The 14,699-nt window shown below is 36.5% G+C and overlaps 1 protein-coding gene across 1 annotated transcript in view; it reads left to right on the forward strand.

The window, feature by feature from the left end:
• Positions 1-12,975, forward strand: part of ZFAND3 (zinc finger AN1-type containing 3) — a 138,417-nt gene extending 125,442 nt beyond the window's left edge. Inside the window, exon 7 of the mRNA XM_080342657.1 lies at positions 10,148-12,975. Coding sequence (XP_080198783.1) covers positions 10,148-10,302 — 155 coding nt within the window. The 3' untranslated portion in view covers positions 10,303-12,975. The remainder of the gene's footprint in view (positions 1-10,147) is intronic.
• The last annotated feature ends 1,724 nt before the right edge of the window (positions 12,976-14,699 follow it).

The following is a 14,699-nucleotide window of genomic DNA, read 5'->3' on the forward strand; positions in this document are numbered from 1 at the left end:
ACTGACCATGAATAAAGACTTAGGTAGCGGGGAATGATGCCCATTGAATTTTGTTGGTGAAAGTCTAAATTCTTCATAGGAAGAAATAGGAAAATAGCATCACACCAATTGCTGTAACAGCACTGGGAGAATAAGAATATTGAAAGAAATTGTCAAAGTTTGCCTTGAAAAGTCAGAATTCTTTCCAGGAACTAGAATCTTTTTCCCCTACAAGCTATCTAAATAAAATATTACCTGAAGGAAAATGCCACCTGTGGTCTTAAAGTCCATTTCTAACGTATAAGAAAGTGTTAAAGCTCAGTACTGGGACTTGAGATACCTGGTTCTCTACTAGGTTGCTGTAGGACCTTCTAAGGAAATGGTATAAAGATCAGTGTGCAGCAGTTTTTACACAAGTTTAAAAAATAATATTAGTCTGTGTCAGGGGCTTCTGATATTAAGTATTTCTGGCCTTGGAAGAAGGTTTCAAGAGCTGAATATTGTATTTGTGGGTATTATAATCACTAAGGTAGAATATTTTCTTCAGTAGGTTTTAAAAAGTAATATATTTAACTCTATATGTATTGAAATGAAGATGTTTACCTGTAGAGGTCTTCATAGCCATTAAATGTTCCTGAGTTGCTGAAAGTTGCTAAAATATGTGCAGAAGTGGTGTATGGGGGTCCTGCCCTATTCTGAACAAGGAGCAGGGAATGTTGTGTAAGTCTGCATCCAGAAAAAAAGGGGAAGGGTAGATGTGCACATCTCTGTAAGCACTTGTTTTCCTTTATGGTATAAATACAGCTGCTGAGTGGAGCTCTGTTTCCCTTTGGTTAGAAGAAAAATTACTCTTGACATAGGTAGCAAGAGGCTACAGGAATAGAAGACTTTGCATGGAGCAGAATGTGGAACCTAAGAGACCCTGGACATAAGGTGTAAATATGGGATAGACAGAAAACAAATTTCACTTTAGGTTTAAAAGAAATAGAGCTGCCTTTCTCTGGGGATTTGGCCAACAAGTCTAGCTGTTGTCAGACTGTGGATCAATGTGGTACAACCTCTAGAAAGCTATTTAAACCCAGGGTATACATAATATAACTCAGCAGATATACTGAAAGTCAAACCTGGAACCATATTCAGCGTATTGTGGTTTGAAGTCTAAATGCACACAGGATCCAGGAGAACAGTTAGAATTAATACAACACGTACAGTATGTTAGTATAGACCCTTTCATTATTCATTCCAGTTCTTTATTAGTGGTCTTATCTTTCCTGCATTTTCATTGGGCTAAACAAAATTATACACATACATTATTGAATCACTCACTATTGCTTGCTGTTTTAATTAAATTACTGGATACACTTCGGCTTTTAATTAAATCTGCGGCTTCTGGGAGAAGTGTATTAGCTCAGGTGGGCTTGATGTAGAGAAAATTCCAGAAGTCTTAATACTCATCCAGCTCTTTTGAAAGTGTCAAACACACCGCACAAGACCCTGCACTGATTCCAGGATCACTGACATCCACCTGCACCCTTTTTTTTTTTCACACCACTCTCAAATGTAAGTGTTGTGAGTAGGAAACAAAAACTTATATGCTTGTATAGCCTATGGAAAATCTTATTTTATAAGAGTACTACCATTTGCAGTAGTGTTACCTGCTATTATGGTTCACCTCTACTTTATTAGATGTTTACTCTTGAACACTAGGATGTCTTTTTGGTATAAATCTGCTTTTTTACTGCAAATCCTTTTCTTTGGATTCTTTCTTCCACATCCTACAGGATATAACCTTGTGAAACAAGGAATGATACGGGAGGTGCAGTGTTGTTTTCAGTGTGTTCTCGGCCCAGCAAACATGGTAGTGAGCGTTCCTTTTACAAGTGTAGTGGTGGTAGTAATCCCTCATGAATATATCATTGCAAGATCACGTGACTGTTCAAAAAATCAAACTCTCTTCACCCACCTAAAGTCTAGAAACTTTTAATTTTGGGCTTAGCTGTTTCTCTTCTGCAAGTCAGTCATACATTGGTGTTCATTGTCTGGCACAGCTGTTGATGCTTCAAGTTGCTGGGAGCAAAATGGTTTCTTTGCAAATTCTCTTGTTAAATTAAGTTTAACATTTTTATTTTTTTTCTTTTGTGCTTCAACAGTTTCATGAGTCTTTTGAAGAAAAAGTTTTATTTCAGTTATATTGAGGAAGTATGTGACAAACTATAATTCTAATTTATGTGAAGTTGCATCTAGGACTGGGATTGTACTCCAGTTTTGTAGACATTTCACAACAGTGGTAACCCACTGTTTGTGCTAGCTGGTAAGTTAGTGTGTAGCACCACAACTACTGCTTCTGCCTGGCTGCTGTGGATTGCAACTTGGACAAAAAACTGAGGACAGAGTTCTAAGGGGAGCCTACAGATCAAATGTGTAGATCAGTGACTTATGTGGTATAAAGCAGTTTAGAAGTGAGTATTGCATGATGTATCTGGAGTAATCATATACCCAAGTTGCTCCGTTAGACTGTCTCCAATAGATGTTGGCCTGAACTCATGAATCCGCAGTGGAGTGAAGAAACTGTGATGCAAAAGTAGTTACTATTATGTGTGTATTCTGTACTGCAGGAAAAATATTTGGTCCAAACCAAAAGATTTAACCACTGTTATTTTGAGGTACATGGCAGAACTGAGATATGATCCTGACTGAGAGCTGGAGTATTTAGTAAGACTGACAGCAAACTTTTTTTAATTGCAGTTTATAAATACAAAGCAGGTATGCTGTATTTATCACCTTGAGGATTCTTTGAAATTCAGAAATTGCTGAAAACCTCAGTTCTGTTCCTGAAGATGCTCCTTACTTCTGTGGAGTTGGTATGCACTAGAGAAAAAGCAGGACTTGAATCTAGAATGCCATATATATAAATTTTTCCCACTCCAAATATACTGTCTACAAAGAACCAAGAGGAAACTATATCTTTTGAGTTCTTCTACTTAGTTCTAAGGTTGAAGAGTAGAATAAGTGTCTTGTGTAGAACCTCATTAAGAATGATTGATTCGAAAAAAACCCTAAAAAATCAGCATGTACTCTGTCCTCAAGTGATATAAATTCTCTGTTCAAAACTGTGTCACGTTTAAAGTAGGAAGAAGTAGTTTGACAGCTTTCTGTGCAAGTAAAGTAGTAAAATAGGAACGTGAATTTGAATTTAGCACAAATTGGGATAAAAGGTAGTTCATTTGCAGTCTCCACAGTGCAAAACTGCATCTCTTGCCTGCTCCCTAAAGCAGCTTCCTAGGCTTACAATCTTCAAGAAAATAGAAGACACTTTCAAACACAGATTATATGTGACTAAACTTGGAAATAAAAAGTCTTTGCCTTGCAGTCTAAAGAATTCTTGCAGAATCTTTAACCATACCTGTCTTGTGGCTGTTAAGAATTAAGATGATGTCATCTTTCTTTTGTATACAGTTTTTTTCATTTATTTCCTGGGCAGGTTTTTTGTCACCAATAGCTTTTTGGTCTCTAATGCATGCTCATACCTCTTGCTTTACCCCCTTTGGGCAGGCAGCAAAACAGAACAAGAAACTAAAAAACCAAACAAACAAACCTTTGTTCCTTTCATTTCTTCTAAGTGTAAACCTAGTAGTACAGATACAAAATGAATCTACAGCATCTCGTAAACACCCGAGTCTTAGACATGTGATTGTATGTAGCATCACAGATGTCACGGAGCTGTGTGCTTCTAGCATGAAACCTGAAATTATGACTGACTTAAGGGCAGAATGGAAGTCCCAAGTTGCACGTCTAGTCGTGTGTACAGATTGGCAGATTAAAAGAAACATTTTGAGGTGTCTTATACCACCTCTTTTCCTCTTTTTTGATTCAGACACTGATCATTCTGGGGTCATGAGTAAGTATAGACTATCTATATAAAGACAATATTAGAAAGGCAAGTTGTACTGACCATCACAGATGGTTGGAAAAACAAGTTAATAAGAAAAGTGCACTTCCTACTGCTTTTCCTGAGTCTTTTGCAGCTGTGCTGTTTGTGAAGGAATGTGGAACAGAAATGCCTTGAGAGGGCAATTTTTAAGATACTGTGCATTAATATTTAGAGACTTCTAAAACCGAGAACTCAAGAGGTTAACATTCCTCATCCACTCTTCTTGGAGTGGAAATGATAGCAAGGACTGCCTCAAGCTATGTTTGGTGGAGTTTTATAAATACATCTATTTAGTTAAAATGCTTCACCATAATGTGGCTTACTTCTCTTTCCCCTTGGGAAGCAGTGACATCTTGCTAACCTGGGAAAGGGAAACAGGAGAATAGTTTAGCTCCCTTATTTCCAGAAGCTTGTTGTTTAGCTTGTTGGGATTTGGTTTTATAGAAAATGTCAGTAAAACTGAACGGTCCTTGAGTCATGTAATGAAAGCTGACAAATCCAATGGAGAGCCTTCCCCAAAGAAGAGAAAGATGAGATAATTAGAGTATATGCAAGAAGCTGTCTAGAAGGAGAATAATATAAGATATCAGCAGACTAGAATATTTTTATACTGCAAAATAGCAGTGCAGACAATCTGCACTGGAAGTTTTACTAGTCTGGACTGTAGAACACTTTCATGTTCTCCCATTGCTGGATGTTCTTTTTGAACAATCACCGAAATATTAGGGGAACAAACTAGATTATAGAGAGCAAGTGTTTTCTGAAGTACTTGATGCACAAGACTTTAGGATCTTGCTTTGTGTCCTGGGTAGCTATTGGTTCTGCATTTGTTTCTTAGCTATTCTGTGTCTTGAAAACAGAAAAAATATTTCCCTCCCACACTTTTTAATAGCTTTATTGTTATTATCATTAACATTCCATCTTTCTATTTGGAAGGGATGGAGGAGATGCATAAACATTGGTTTTGGATGACTAGACATTTTGGGGGGAATTATGTCCAATTAATCTGAACAGTGTTGCAGTAGCATGCATCATTGCATGGGCTAATCTTTTCGACTGGTTAATCTGCCTGGTCTTGCTGTGTTGTATGATATCCTCTAGATATGTTCACCTATGTTAAAATCTGTTCTTGCATAGAAATCTGCTTATAGATTCACACATACCTTGTCAGATAATATACCTTTGGTGGTGAATTTTTCAGCACCTTCATCTTTTAAGGTTATAAGGTGTTTCTAAGTTCTCTTTAAGTCTCTTGTTAATTAGAATTTCAAATTAGCAAGAAAGGCAAAATTTCTCATGAAGCATGTGAAGCCAAAGCATACAGCACAGAATTCTGCATAGAAATAAGTCTATACCATTATTAAAACTACTTTTGAATAGGCTTTCTATAGGGGATATGTACAAACACAAGTTGTTTATTATATAAAATTTGGAAATTGCTGCAAAATCTAGTAGTTTTGAACTTCTGAATTTTGACTTGGGAATGAAAATTATAAATAACAGTAAAATTGGGCAGGTAAGGTGATTTTAAAGTGTCTGAAGCTCTGATTTTGTATGGTAATTGTGGCAGCATGCAACTACTTTTTAAGTGATACACATCGAGATGTTTCAAATAGGGACACTTCTAAATGTTTTTAAGCCACTTTGTAAATGTGTAAGCTGTATAAATATTTAATAAGCTCATTTGGCACTTCCACCAATTCTCAAAACATGTTCACAAACTAAACAAACAAATCTGTCTTCCCGTAGTAGCTTTTTGAATGTCTCATCGATGAGATTAGGACCAGAATCTTGGGGCAGGAGAAAAAGAAGCTTCCTGTCTATCTTCATGCTATTCATGTAAAAGGATTCATTGTATTTGTTATATATCTTATGTAACAGTGTGGTGTTCTCCAGCTGTACATTAGAAGAGTCTGGGACTACTCCATGCCCGGCGACAGATGTCCACTGGAGGAGTACCACTGGTGTGCTGTGCTTCTCCATAAGTAGTTTGCAGTAATCCAATTATTGGGCATTTGTGCCATGTTCCAGAAAGTCTGCCTGCTTTCCATTGAGTTAACAAAGAGAAAAAGAAATTTAACAAAATCAGGAACACTCAAAAATTATAATTTGTTTTTTGTGGTGTGGATTATTATGACATTTAGCTGAATTGTTTCTGATGCTTAACATAGCATTTTGTTGGTATTTTAGCAGCTTACTGTTCTCAGAATTTGAAGACAGAAAGTTTAAAATTTAATGTAGGTTTTAGTTGAAATATTTGTTTATTGTCATTCCATATTCCCATCTAGCCAGTGCTCTTGAATGTAACAATGAGGAAAATACAGTCATTTTTCATCATCGCCCACAATGAGCAAACGAAGGTTCATGGTATTCTCTCATCTTGAATATGGAAGATTATTTTCTTTGCTGTCCTCCCCAGTTGCCTTTTCCCAGCTGATTCCTCAGGAATGTTAAGAGCAGCTTCACAGATGCTTGTGTGTGATCTTAGACTTCCTTTGAATGATTTTTTTTCATGTCGTATGCAAAAGATTCATCTGTATGGGTATAAGTAGGGCTGAGGCGGTACACTGCTTTATAGCTTTAGCCATTTATACTCTGGTGATGAAATGGAAGTGAATTTTGATGATATATTGTGAAATAGTTTCTGGGGTGCTTAGAAGAGCTCAAAGGTTTTGAGGCACTACATAATGTTTTTCCAAAATGTTTGCATTAGGGGCGCAAGAGTAGGTCATTCATAGTTTACTCCTAACATCAGAAAACAACAGTCTCAATATTAGACTGAAATCCTCTGTGCTTGGAAGTCTGGCATATTTTGGTTGATGACTAGCGTGACTTTAGTTGACAGATGGATTCTCTTTCCAGTGCTCTTTCCTCTAGCAGAAAAGTTCTTTATTTTGTCTTTTAGTTACAGTGTGCTAAAAAAAGCATTTGTGCAGCAAAATCCTTAAGGGGAGACAACATGCATTTGGTATCTTCCTATAATTAATTGAACAGTAAATACACCACAAGAATTCATTAATCTAACTTGTTTCCTAAACATAAAAGCAGAGTTCTCAAGAGAAGAAGTTTCACCTCCAAATCTGGATTGGCTTTAAGGATCAAAATAGAACCACATATGTTGGCCTTCTGCCCCAGTGCATATAAATTAATAATGGAACTGTTGTAAAAACTGATGGGTTTGGAATGACATTGGGCACTTGTGCACACACAGACCACAGAATGCCCACTCTGATTTCCAGAGCAGTGAAGAAGCAAGGAGTGAATATAGCAAGAATAACTTAATTGAACATGTCCACTCTGGACTAATGAAACTATGTTCAGAATTACTGTTACTCAACTAGCTACTACATAATAGTATTCAAGTACATTAAATATTAAATAGAATCTACAAAATTACAAGTTCTAATCTTTAAAGTGACTTAGGCATTTGGAGCAGTGGGGCTAAAGATCTGAAGTCTCTTTTGGAAATGAGACCTCCAGAAGATTCTCATTGCTAATTCAACAAGAATAAACCCCCTCCATAAAAACAGCTAATATATGCAAAATTATCTTTAGTAAGGTTCAAAATGTGCTTGGCTATTCTTTCATTAGGTATTATCAGTTCTAATTAGCAGATAATTTTAAAATAGATACATAAATAACAGATCATTTAACTGCTGGCTGAAATTATAAATACTTTCCTCATAGTCTGGGAAAATGAAAATCACCTGGTATTTTTTGTGGACAGTTCTCAAAATTCTGTTCAAGAATGCATGAGGAAATACTTGATAAACAGGAAAAAATAAAGAATATGCTTCATCTGGAACAAAAATAGCATACAGTAAAGCTTTTTCTACATGAAAACAGTGCTCTAAAAAGAACTAAAAGATGTTTAAAAATGAAATAAAGCCTTGGCAAAGCACAGGATAGATTGTGTTGGGGAGTGGCAAAGAAGAAAGGTACATAATGAAGTTCTACTATATAATATATATACACTATATATAAACTATATATATACACAAGATATATATATTATATATATACTATATAATATATATACTAATGAAGTGTAATATGCAAAAGGCAGGAGGGTTTGTAGAATGTGAGGAGATGGGGCAATGGAAAGGTCATGTTCAAAAGTGATAAATCATCTTGTATATATGTTTTCTTACTAGATTTATAGAACTGTGAAAAGGGTCTTGCAGATGCTGTGTAGAAGATTGTATGCATGTTCAAGATATCTTTTAGATAACATTAAATAGCATTTCTACATATGCTTGTTAACCGTGTGGAGATGATCTGTAGAACCATTAGGATATAAAAAACAATTTTTATCTACAAGAGACTGAAACAACTTCAGCCAAGTACAGATCTACAGGGTTTCTTGCATTTGCTGCTTACACATCCATTGCAGAGAAGATGATGAATTTGATTTTTGAGCGTATCTAGTCAGATATTTATGTATTCTTGTGCCTGCAGTGAATGTTGGTTCAGTAATTTGAAGTCTTATTCCAAGAAATAAGGGAAGCCTTCAGTCCATGCTTTCTGTAAGAGAGAATTAAGTGAAATGCCTGTTCAGTATTGAAACTATAATCCAAGGATGTTTTCAGTTTAACAACCAGACCATGAATTTTTGGCACCTCGAGAAAGATATTTGTCACATTTGATTGCGGTATGACCCAGATTGAGATTGAAGTGGAGGCAGTAATCACAAGGGGCAAGATATATATCAATTCAATCTGCATCTTTCCATCCATATTTCTGAAACATACATGCCAATATAGAAACCTTGTCTTTTTTGCTTTGTTTTTAGAACTGGGTTTCAAATCCAGACACAGATAATAGACATGCCTTTTCATAGCTGATGCTGTTGAAAGAAAGAGCAAAGATACATCAATTTTTCTTCATTTTTTTAAAAATAATTCCACATGTGACACTTTTTTCCTTTTTGTTTTCTTAACAGTCACACTAACAGAAAGGTGGCCTGTTGTTTTCTCCTACAATTTATGTTTTATAGTCCAGGAGCTTGAAATACTTTACAGACATTTATATAAATGTGTGTGTATACATATATATATGTATATATATACATATATATGAATAAACACAGACTCTTTCAATCATTCACTCATTTTTACAATTTTCAATCTCTCAAATATCATTATTTTGTGGCTTTAATATCTTTTGAGCATTGAAGGAGCAGCAGTAACATAAAGCATTGGGTGAGAGGTTAAGTGATGCTCTTTGCACAATCAGGCAGGAAAAATATTGCAGCGTAGGTGATATCATACTTTATTGCATATACAGTGGACTACATAAACCGTGCAACTGTGTGACTTTTTCCCTACTGTATCATTTTAATACTACTTATCACTATGTAAAATTGATTATAAGAGGTAGGAAATATGAGGCAGTTTCTTTACAGTTATTAAGTGTTAGGTCCAAATATGAAAAAAGCTGATTTTCTTTGTAGACTAGAAAGAGATGTCTACTGAAGATGCCCTCCTCACCTGCAGGGAAAAGTATTGCCACGTGTTTCTGAATCACATGCTCCCTGGAAAACTGAACAACAGTGAATACTTTTAGACAAAAAGACAATAACCTGCATCTTTTCAGCTACAGAGCAAGATGATGTGGCATGACGTGTCCCTGTGTCAAATGCCTGTTCACCCCCTCATGCTTAGTGTCAGAAGAGTTCATGAAGAGACGCTTCTGAAACCAGCATAGTAGTGGAGCAGTGAGCCCTCCCACAGGCACAATCAGCTTGGGGTGCTGGCAGTGAGGAGGAAGCAAGATGCTTCCATTTAACAGTACTGGCTTGAATGCCTGCTCGGGAGCTCAGCCTGAATTAAGATAAGCATGAATTTCAGAAATTATAACTAACTCCCCATAAAAGTAGAAAATATTTCAGTGAAGGTGATCAGTTTTGTTTTTCTTTTAAAATTCTTAACCATTATCTTTGTTACTATCTGGGCGTACTTAATTTGAACAATTTTGGGGGCTTCCTCTGTAAGATGAGAGGATGGCAAAAAAACCCAAACCCTTTGATACCATGTTGATAAATACTCAAGAAAATGCAGTAAATAATCAGATACTTATTAATACCCTGTAAGGAAGATATGTAAAAATTTAAAGCTGGCATTAATTTTTGAGAACTGAGTAATCCCCCAGTAGGTGATCCTTCATTTCTGATTGAGCTAAGACTGTCACTTTAATCAAGTCCCTAACTGTATTTTTTTTTCTTCCTTTCCATGGTAGGTTATGTGTTCTGTATGTTACATCGCCTGCCTGAACAACATGACTGCACATTTGACCACATGGGACGTGGACGTGAGGAAGCCATTATGAAAATGGTGAAACTGGATCGGAAAGTAGGGAGATCTTGCCAACGCATTGGCGAAGGATGTTCCTGAGTGCAAGACTGCAACCAAATGCTGTTCTCTTAGTTCACTAATGTTAGCCTTATTTAGGACAAAGTCAGCCAGACACCTTGTACTAGGCAAGTTTCAGACTACAGCCAATCAGTTTCCTTTCTTTAGCCAACCGTCCTGGTACTGTAGTTTAGGGGTTGATGGTGGTTGACATTGATTTCTGGCTGGTTACTAAGGTGCCTGCTAGCCACCGTATAAAAATAAAACATGAAGAAATATTATTTTTGAGCATGGCTAGTGGATTTAAACAAAACAAGAAAAATCCAAAGGCTTCTGTTATTGCTGGAGTCACTCTAAAAGCCTTATGCTGGAAACATTCCAGCTGCAGAGTTAAAACAAATAGTTGTATAGAAGCTGGTGTAAAAGTTTGCTATGCACATGGCTTTCAGACAAACTGTTTAATGTGCAGCCTTTCACCTCTTCACTGCTAGTGAATCCTGAGGAGGTGAAATACTACTAAGAGCAGCAACTGCAGCTGCTTAAGCCCAGAAGACCTGACTGGTCACTCGTGCCTTCATCGCGTGTGGCTTTTGAGTTAGGCAGTGTCACCAGCATCAGGGATTCTGTTGGGGTAGGAACATCTTTCTGGTTCTTTCCAGGAAGCCAAAAAGAAAGGGGGACAGAGATTCTTATGAAAAATTTTTATATCTATCTTACTATGAAGAACCTGTCAGGGTTGGTTTTTTTTTATTATTTTATTTTGTTGCTTGGTTTTATTTTTTTTTTCCTTCTCAGTTACATTATGATCTCACTTTAAAGTCAACTCCATCCTAGAGCAGTAAATGGTGCATACTTTTTACATGGCATCCACAGAGATTCTACAAGTTGTATGAACGGATTCCACACACCTTGAGCAGGGCAGCCGTTCCCACCGGCCGAAACCTGATTGGCTCTTGTTTGCCTTTTGCTAAGTGCAGGTATCTGATAATTGATCAAATAAGGCTAATTCACAGCACAGTAGCCATGGCTGGATTCTACAGACTGACTTTCTGTAGTTAGACTTATATATTGGGGGGAAAAAAAAGGACATTTTGTAGCAAACGGAACTCAGTAACAGTATTGGGGAACAACCGGTAAAAACACCCTTTATCAGACTGAGTTTGTGTTTCTCACTTCCAGAGTGTCATTGAGATAATCAAATGGGCTATATCAGCCCTGTTTCTATGCAGCTGAACGCTCTCATGAAAATATCTGCCCGCATCTATTGCAAAGCAAGTATAGCAAGTGGATGTGAAAAGCATTACCTGGAGTAGAATGTTTTGGATTTGTTTAGACCTATAGTTCTGTATTATGGTATGTCACGTTGAGCTGAACTGAATTGCACCAGTCTTGTCAGTTTGGAAACAAAAAAGCAAACATCATAATTAGCATGTCTCCTGCTGCTCACAGGGTTTACGCAGGTAAAAAGGATTTGTACCGCTGTGGCCCCGCTCAGTCCTGAGTGAATTTAGCTTCTCAGTCTATTAATAAGGTATTAACAATCAGGTGAATTTGTAAGAAAACCTGAGGGAGGGAAAGATTTGTCTGATTTTCAAATACTGGGCAGATATAAAACATCAGGGGGATGAAGTAATGCATCACTGGAAAAACCCCAGTGATTTGGGAGTAAGCCTGTGTGTGTCACCCTCTATTCTGCTTGTTGCAGGTAACTAACTCCTTATCAGCCAAATTATATTGTTACTTTGATAGTCAGCTAGGAGCGTTTAACAAGGAGACAACTAATTTAAAATAATATATATATATGTGTGTGTCTCCATGCACACTCAGCATCTGACTGTATTAGCATTAATTAACCATGAAGCAAATCAGAAGTGTCCCATCATTATAAAATGTCAAAATATCAGCAATCCAAAAGGCAAGCTTTTGTGGTTTTTTAGTATTATTATTATTCGAGAATATAAGACCAGCAGCAAAATCTTCTGTAATGTGCTGCGTTTTCAGGAAATGGTCCTGGTGAGAAGGACAGTCCAAGGATATTATTTACATTTGCCATGAGAAGTTTAAAAAAACACGGATTTTTGGTGGCTGCTGTGATATGCACTTTCTTTTCCTACAAAATCCTATTAAAGCATTTGATGGGCATTCTGATGGATACAGAAGACTTTTCTGCATTAATACTGAAGATGCTATTTTGTTCCTCCTTAATAATCTCTTTAATCTTGTTACAAGTGCACAGATGGTTTCAAGGTGGCTCTTGAGAGAACACTACTTAAAGTTCATGTGAATTATGGACAATGTTCACTTTAAACAAAAAAAGTTGGGGAGGGGGTTGTTCCTTTGCAGTATCTGTTCTGTGAAGTTTGTTAAACGTAAAGAAAGCTTAAGTTCTTGTATCTTAAGAGAAGATCTTATTTAACCCTTTTGTGTTCTAGATTTACTTACACATGTAGCCTAGAGCTCAGTTTTAGTTTAACATATTGTGAAAATATTAAAAGAATCTTGTAACTTCATTCTTTTTCCTCCTGCTAAAAAAAAATTAAACCAATCAGATTAAAGTTTGAATTCCTTTCTGCCTATTCCAACAGGTCTTGCTATTTTGCACCATTTCTGCTGTAAGTTCATGTAAGAAATACAAATGGGGAAAATACCAACATTAGGCCAGTAACTTCAAGCTGAATTTACAATTGGTGGAAGGTGCACAGTATTTCCTACCAGTTTGGAAGGGGAGGATAATATTTCTGCTGGGTTTGAGTTTAGTGATTTATTGTGTAAGCAAATCTGGCTAAATCTACTGTAGCCCAAGTATTGGTAAATTTAATCTTGAGGTTAGCTACTGTAATCAAATGAACAAGTTGTTGAGAATCTTAAGTCAAATGCATACTGTGCACTACATCATTGGCATCATAGTTTTAAAATGTCTTAAATGTTCTTTTATGCATTTTGACAACTTCTGCACCTAGAGTAGCTGTATTCCAGATCATAATGGGCTGTGTTCATAATGGATAAGTAGAAGAATAACTATTGTTTCTTAATCATTTAGATGCTAGAAACACAAGGCTAACTAAAAAAAAAAAAAATGAACCGTATTAGAGGGAGAGAGACTATCAAGCTGATTATTCAAAAACTATTTTGAAAATTGTTTAGAATTGAAATTGTGCTTGATTCACGAGACATGTACACCCATTTTTTCCTCAAACTGGTATAGTACTTTCAATTATAAAACTGTGGTGATTCTCAAACAAGATGGCTGTGTTATATTAAAGGTAAGTTACGTAAAACAGCTCTGCCTTTTCGTCAAGTTTCAGACCTATAGCTGGGGAGCAAGCCAAGGCTTCAAGGAAAAGTAAGAATCGCCCATGAAGGCCACTATGCCCAGCCTGTCCTTAATTGCACTGGTTTCTGTTTTGAAGCAGTTTAGTGGCTTGAATGAGAAGCAATGTAACTGTAAACAAGGTAGTAGACAATGTTAACTACTCCTCGGGAGTGCACAGGCAACACCCTGAAAAGAATCCTTGTGCAGTTACAGCAGTCCAAAAGTAGTAAGATTGTTTTTATCTACTCCACGGAGGGTGATAAATAGCATTCAAAACTTCAATTTTGCATTACTTTCTTCTTTTCGACAAATTGCAATCCCTTGGCCTCTTGAACACGATGTCCCATTTATATAAAACTTTGTACTCACCGTGGTGTTCAGTTCATTCTACAGTCATAGCAGTTCCTTCTATGACTATGCTACAACTTGGATATAAATCTCTAAGGGATAAAAGCACTTTTTAAAAATCTTACAGTGACTATTTCAATACAAAGACTCTAAAGGGAAGAAAACTGATACTAATGGTGTCATGTAGATTTTATAACAGATTCCAAGAAATGCATCAGTGGAATAATTGACAGCACCTATGCTCACAGTTGATGTATACACAGTTAAGTGCCCAGACAAATGAATTAGCATTCTTTTTCTTGTAGTGTAGTTACTGAAATTGTCAGTCATCAGTGGAACAGCAAAGAGAAGGTCTAATCAATGGAATACCTTCATGTCACAATGAGATTTTAGCAAATTCACACTGAAGATAATTTTGTATGCTCCTGGGAACTTCTCTATCTAGAAAACAAATGGAAACATTTAAGACAATGCTGCTTTAAATGACCTGTATTTATTGGCACCAGATGTTTATTTCATCACTCAAATACCTCATTAGAATTCTGCACACAGAACAAAAATAATACAAGCAGTAGTAAGCTGTGGTTCAGTACAAAAGCTGATTTGGCAGGAGCTGCTGTAAAAGGATACAGTTCTAGTGTAACCACTTCATAATCTTGTGCTTAGCTGAGACTGTGTCTGTACATACTTTGCTACCCAAGGGACCACTGGAAAAACAGTGTGTAAGATTAAACTGTTCAAATGTATTCACAATGCCCATTTTACATGGTGAATTTGT

Source organism: Nesoenas mayeri (genome assembly GCF_963082525.1).
Source record: "Nesoenas mayeri genome assembly, chromosome: 3".
NCBI classification, from domain to species: domain Eukaryota; kingdom Metazoa; phylum Chordata; class Aves; order Columbiformes; family Columbidae; genus Nesoenas; species Nesoenas mayeri.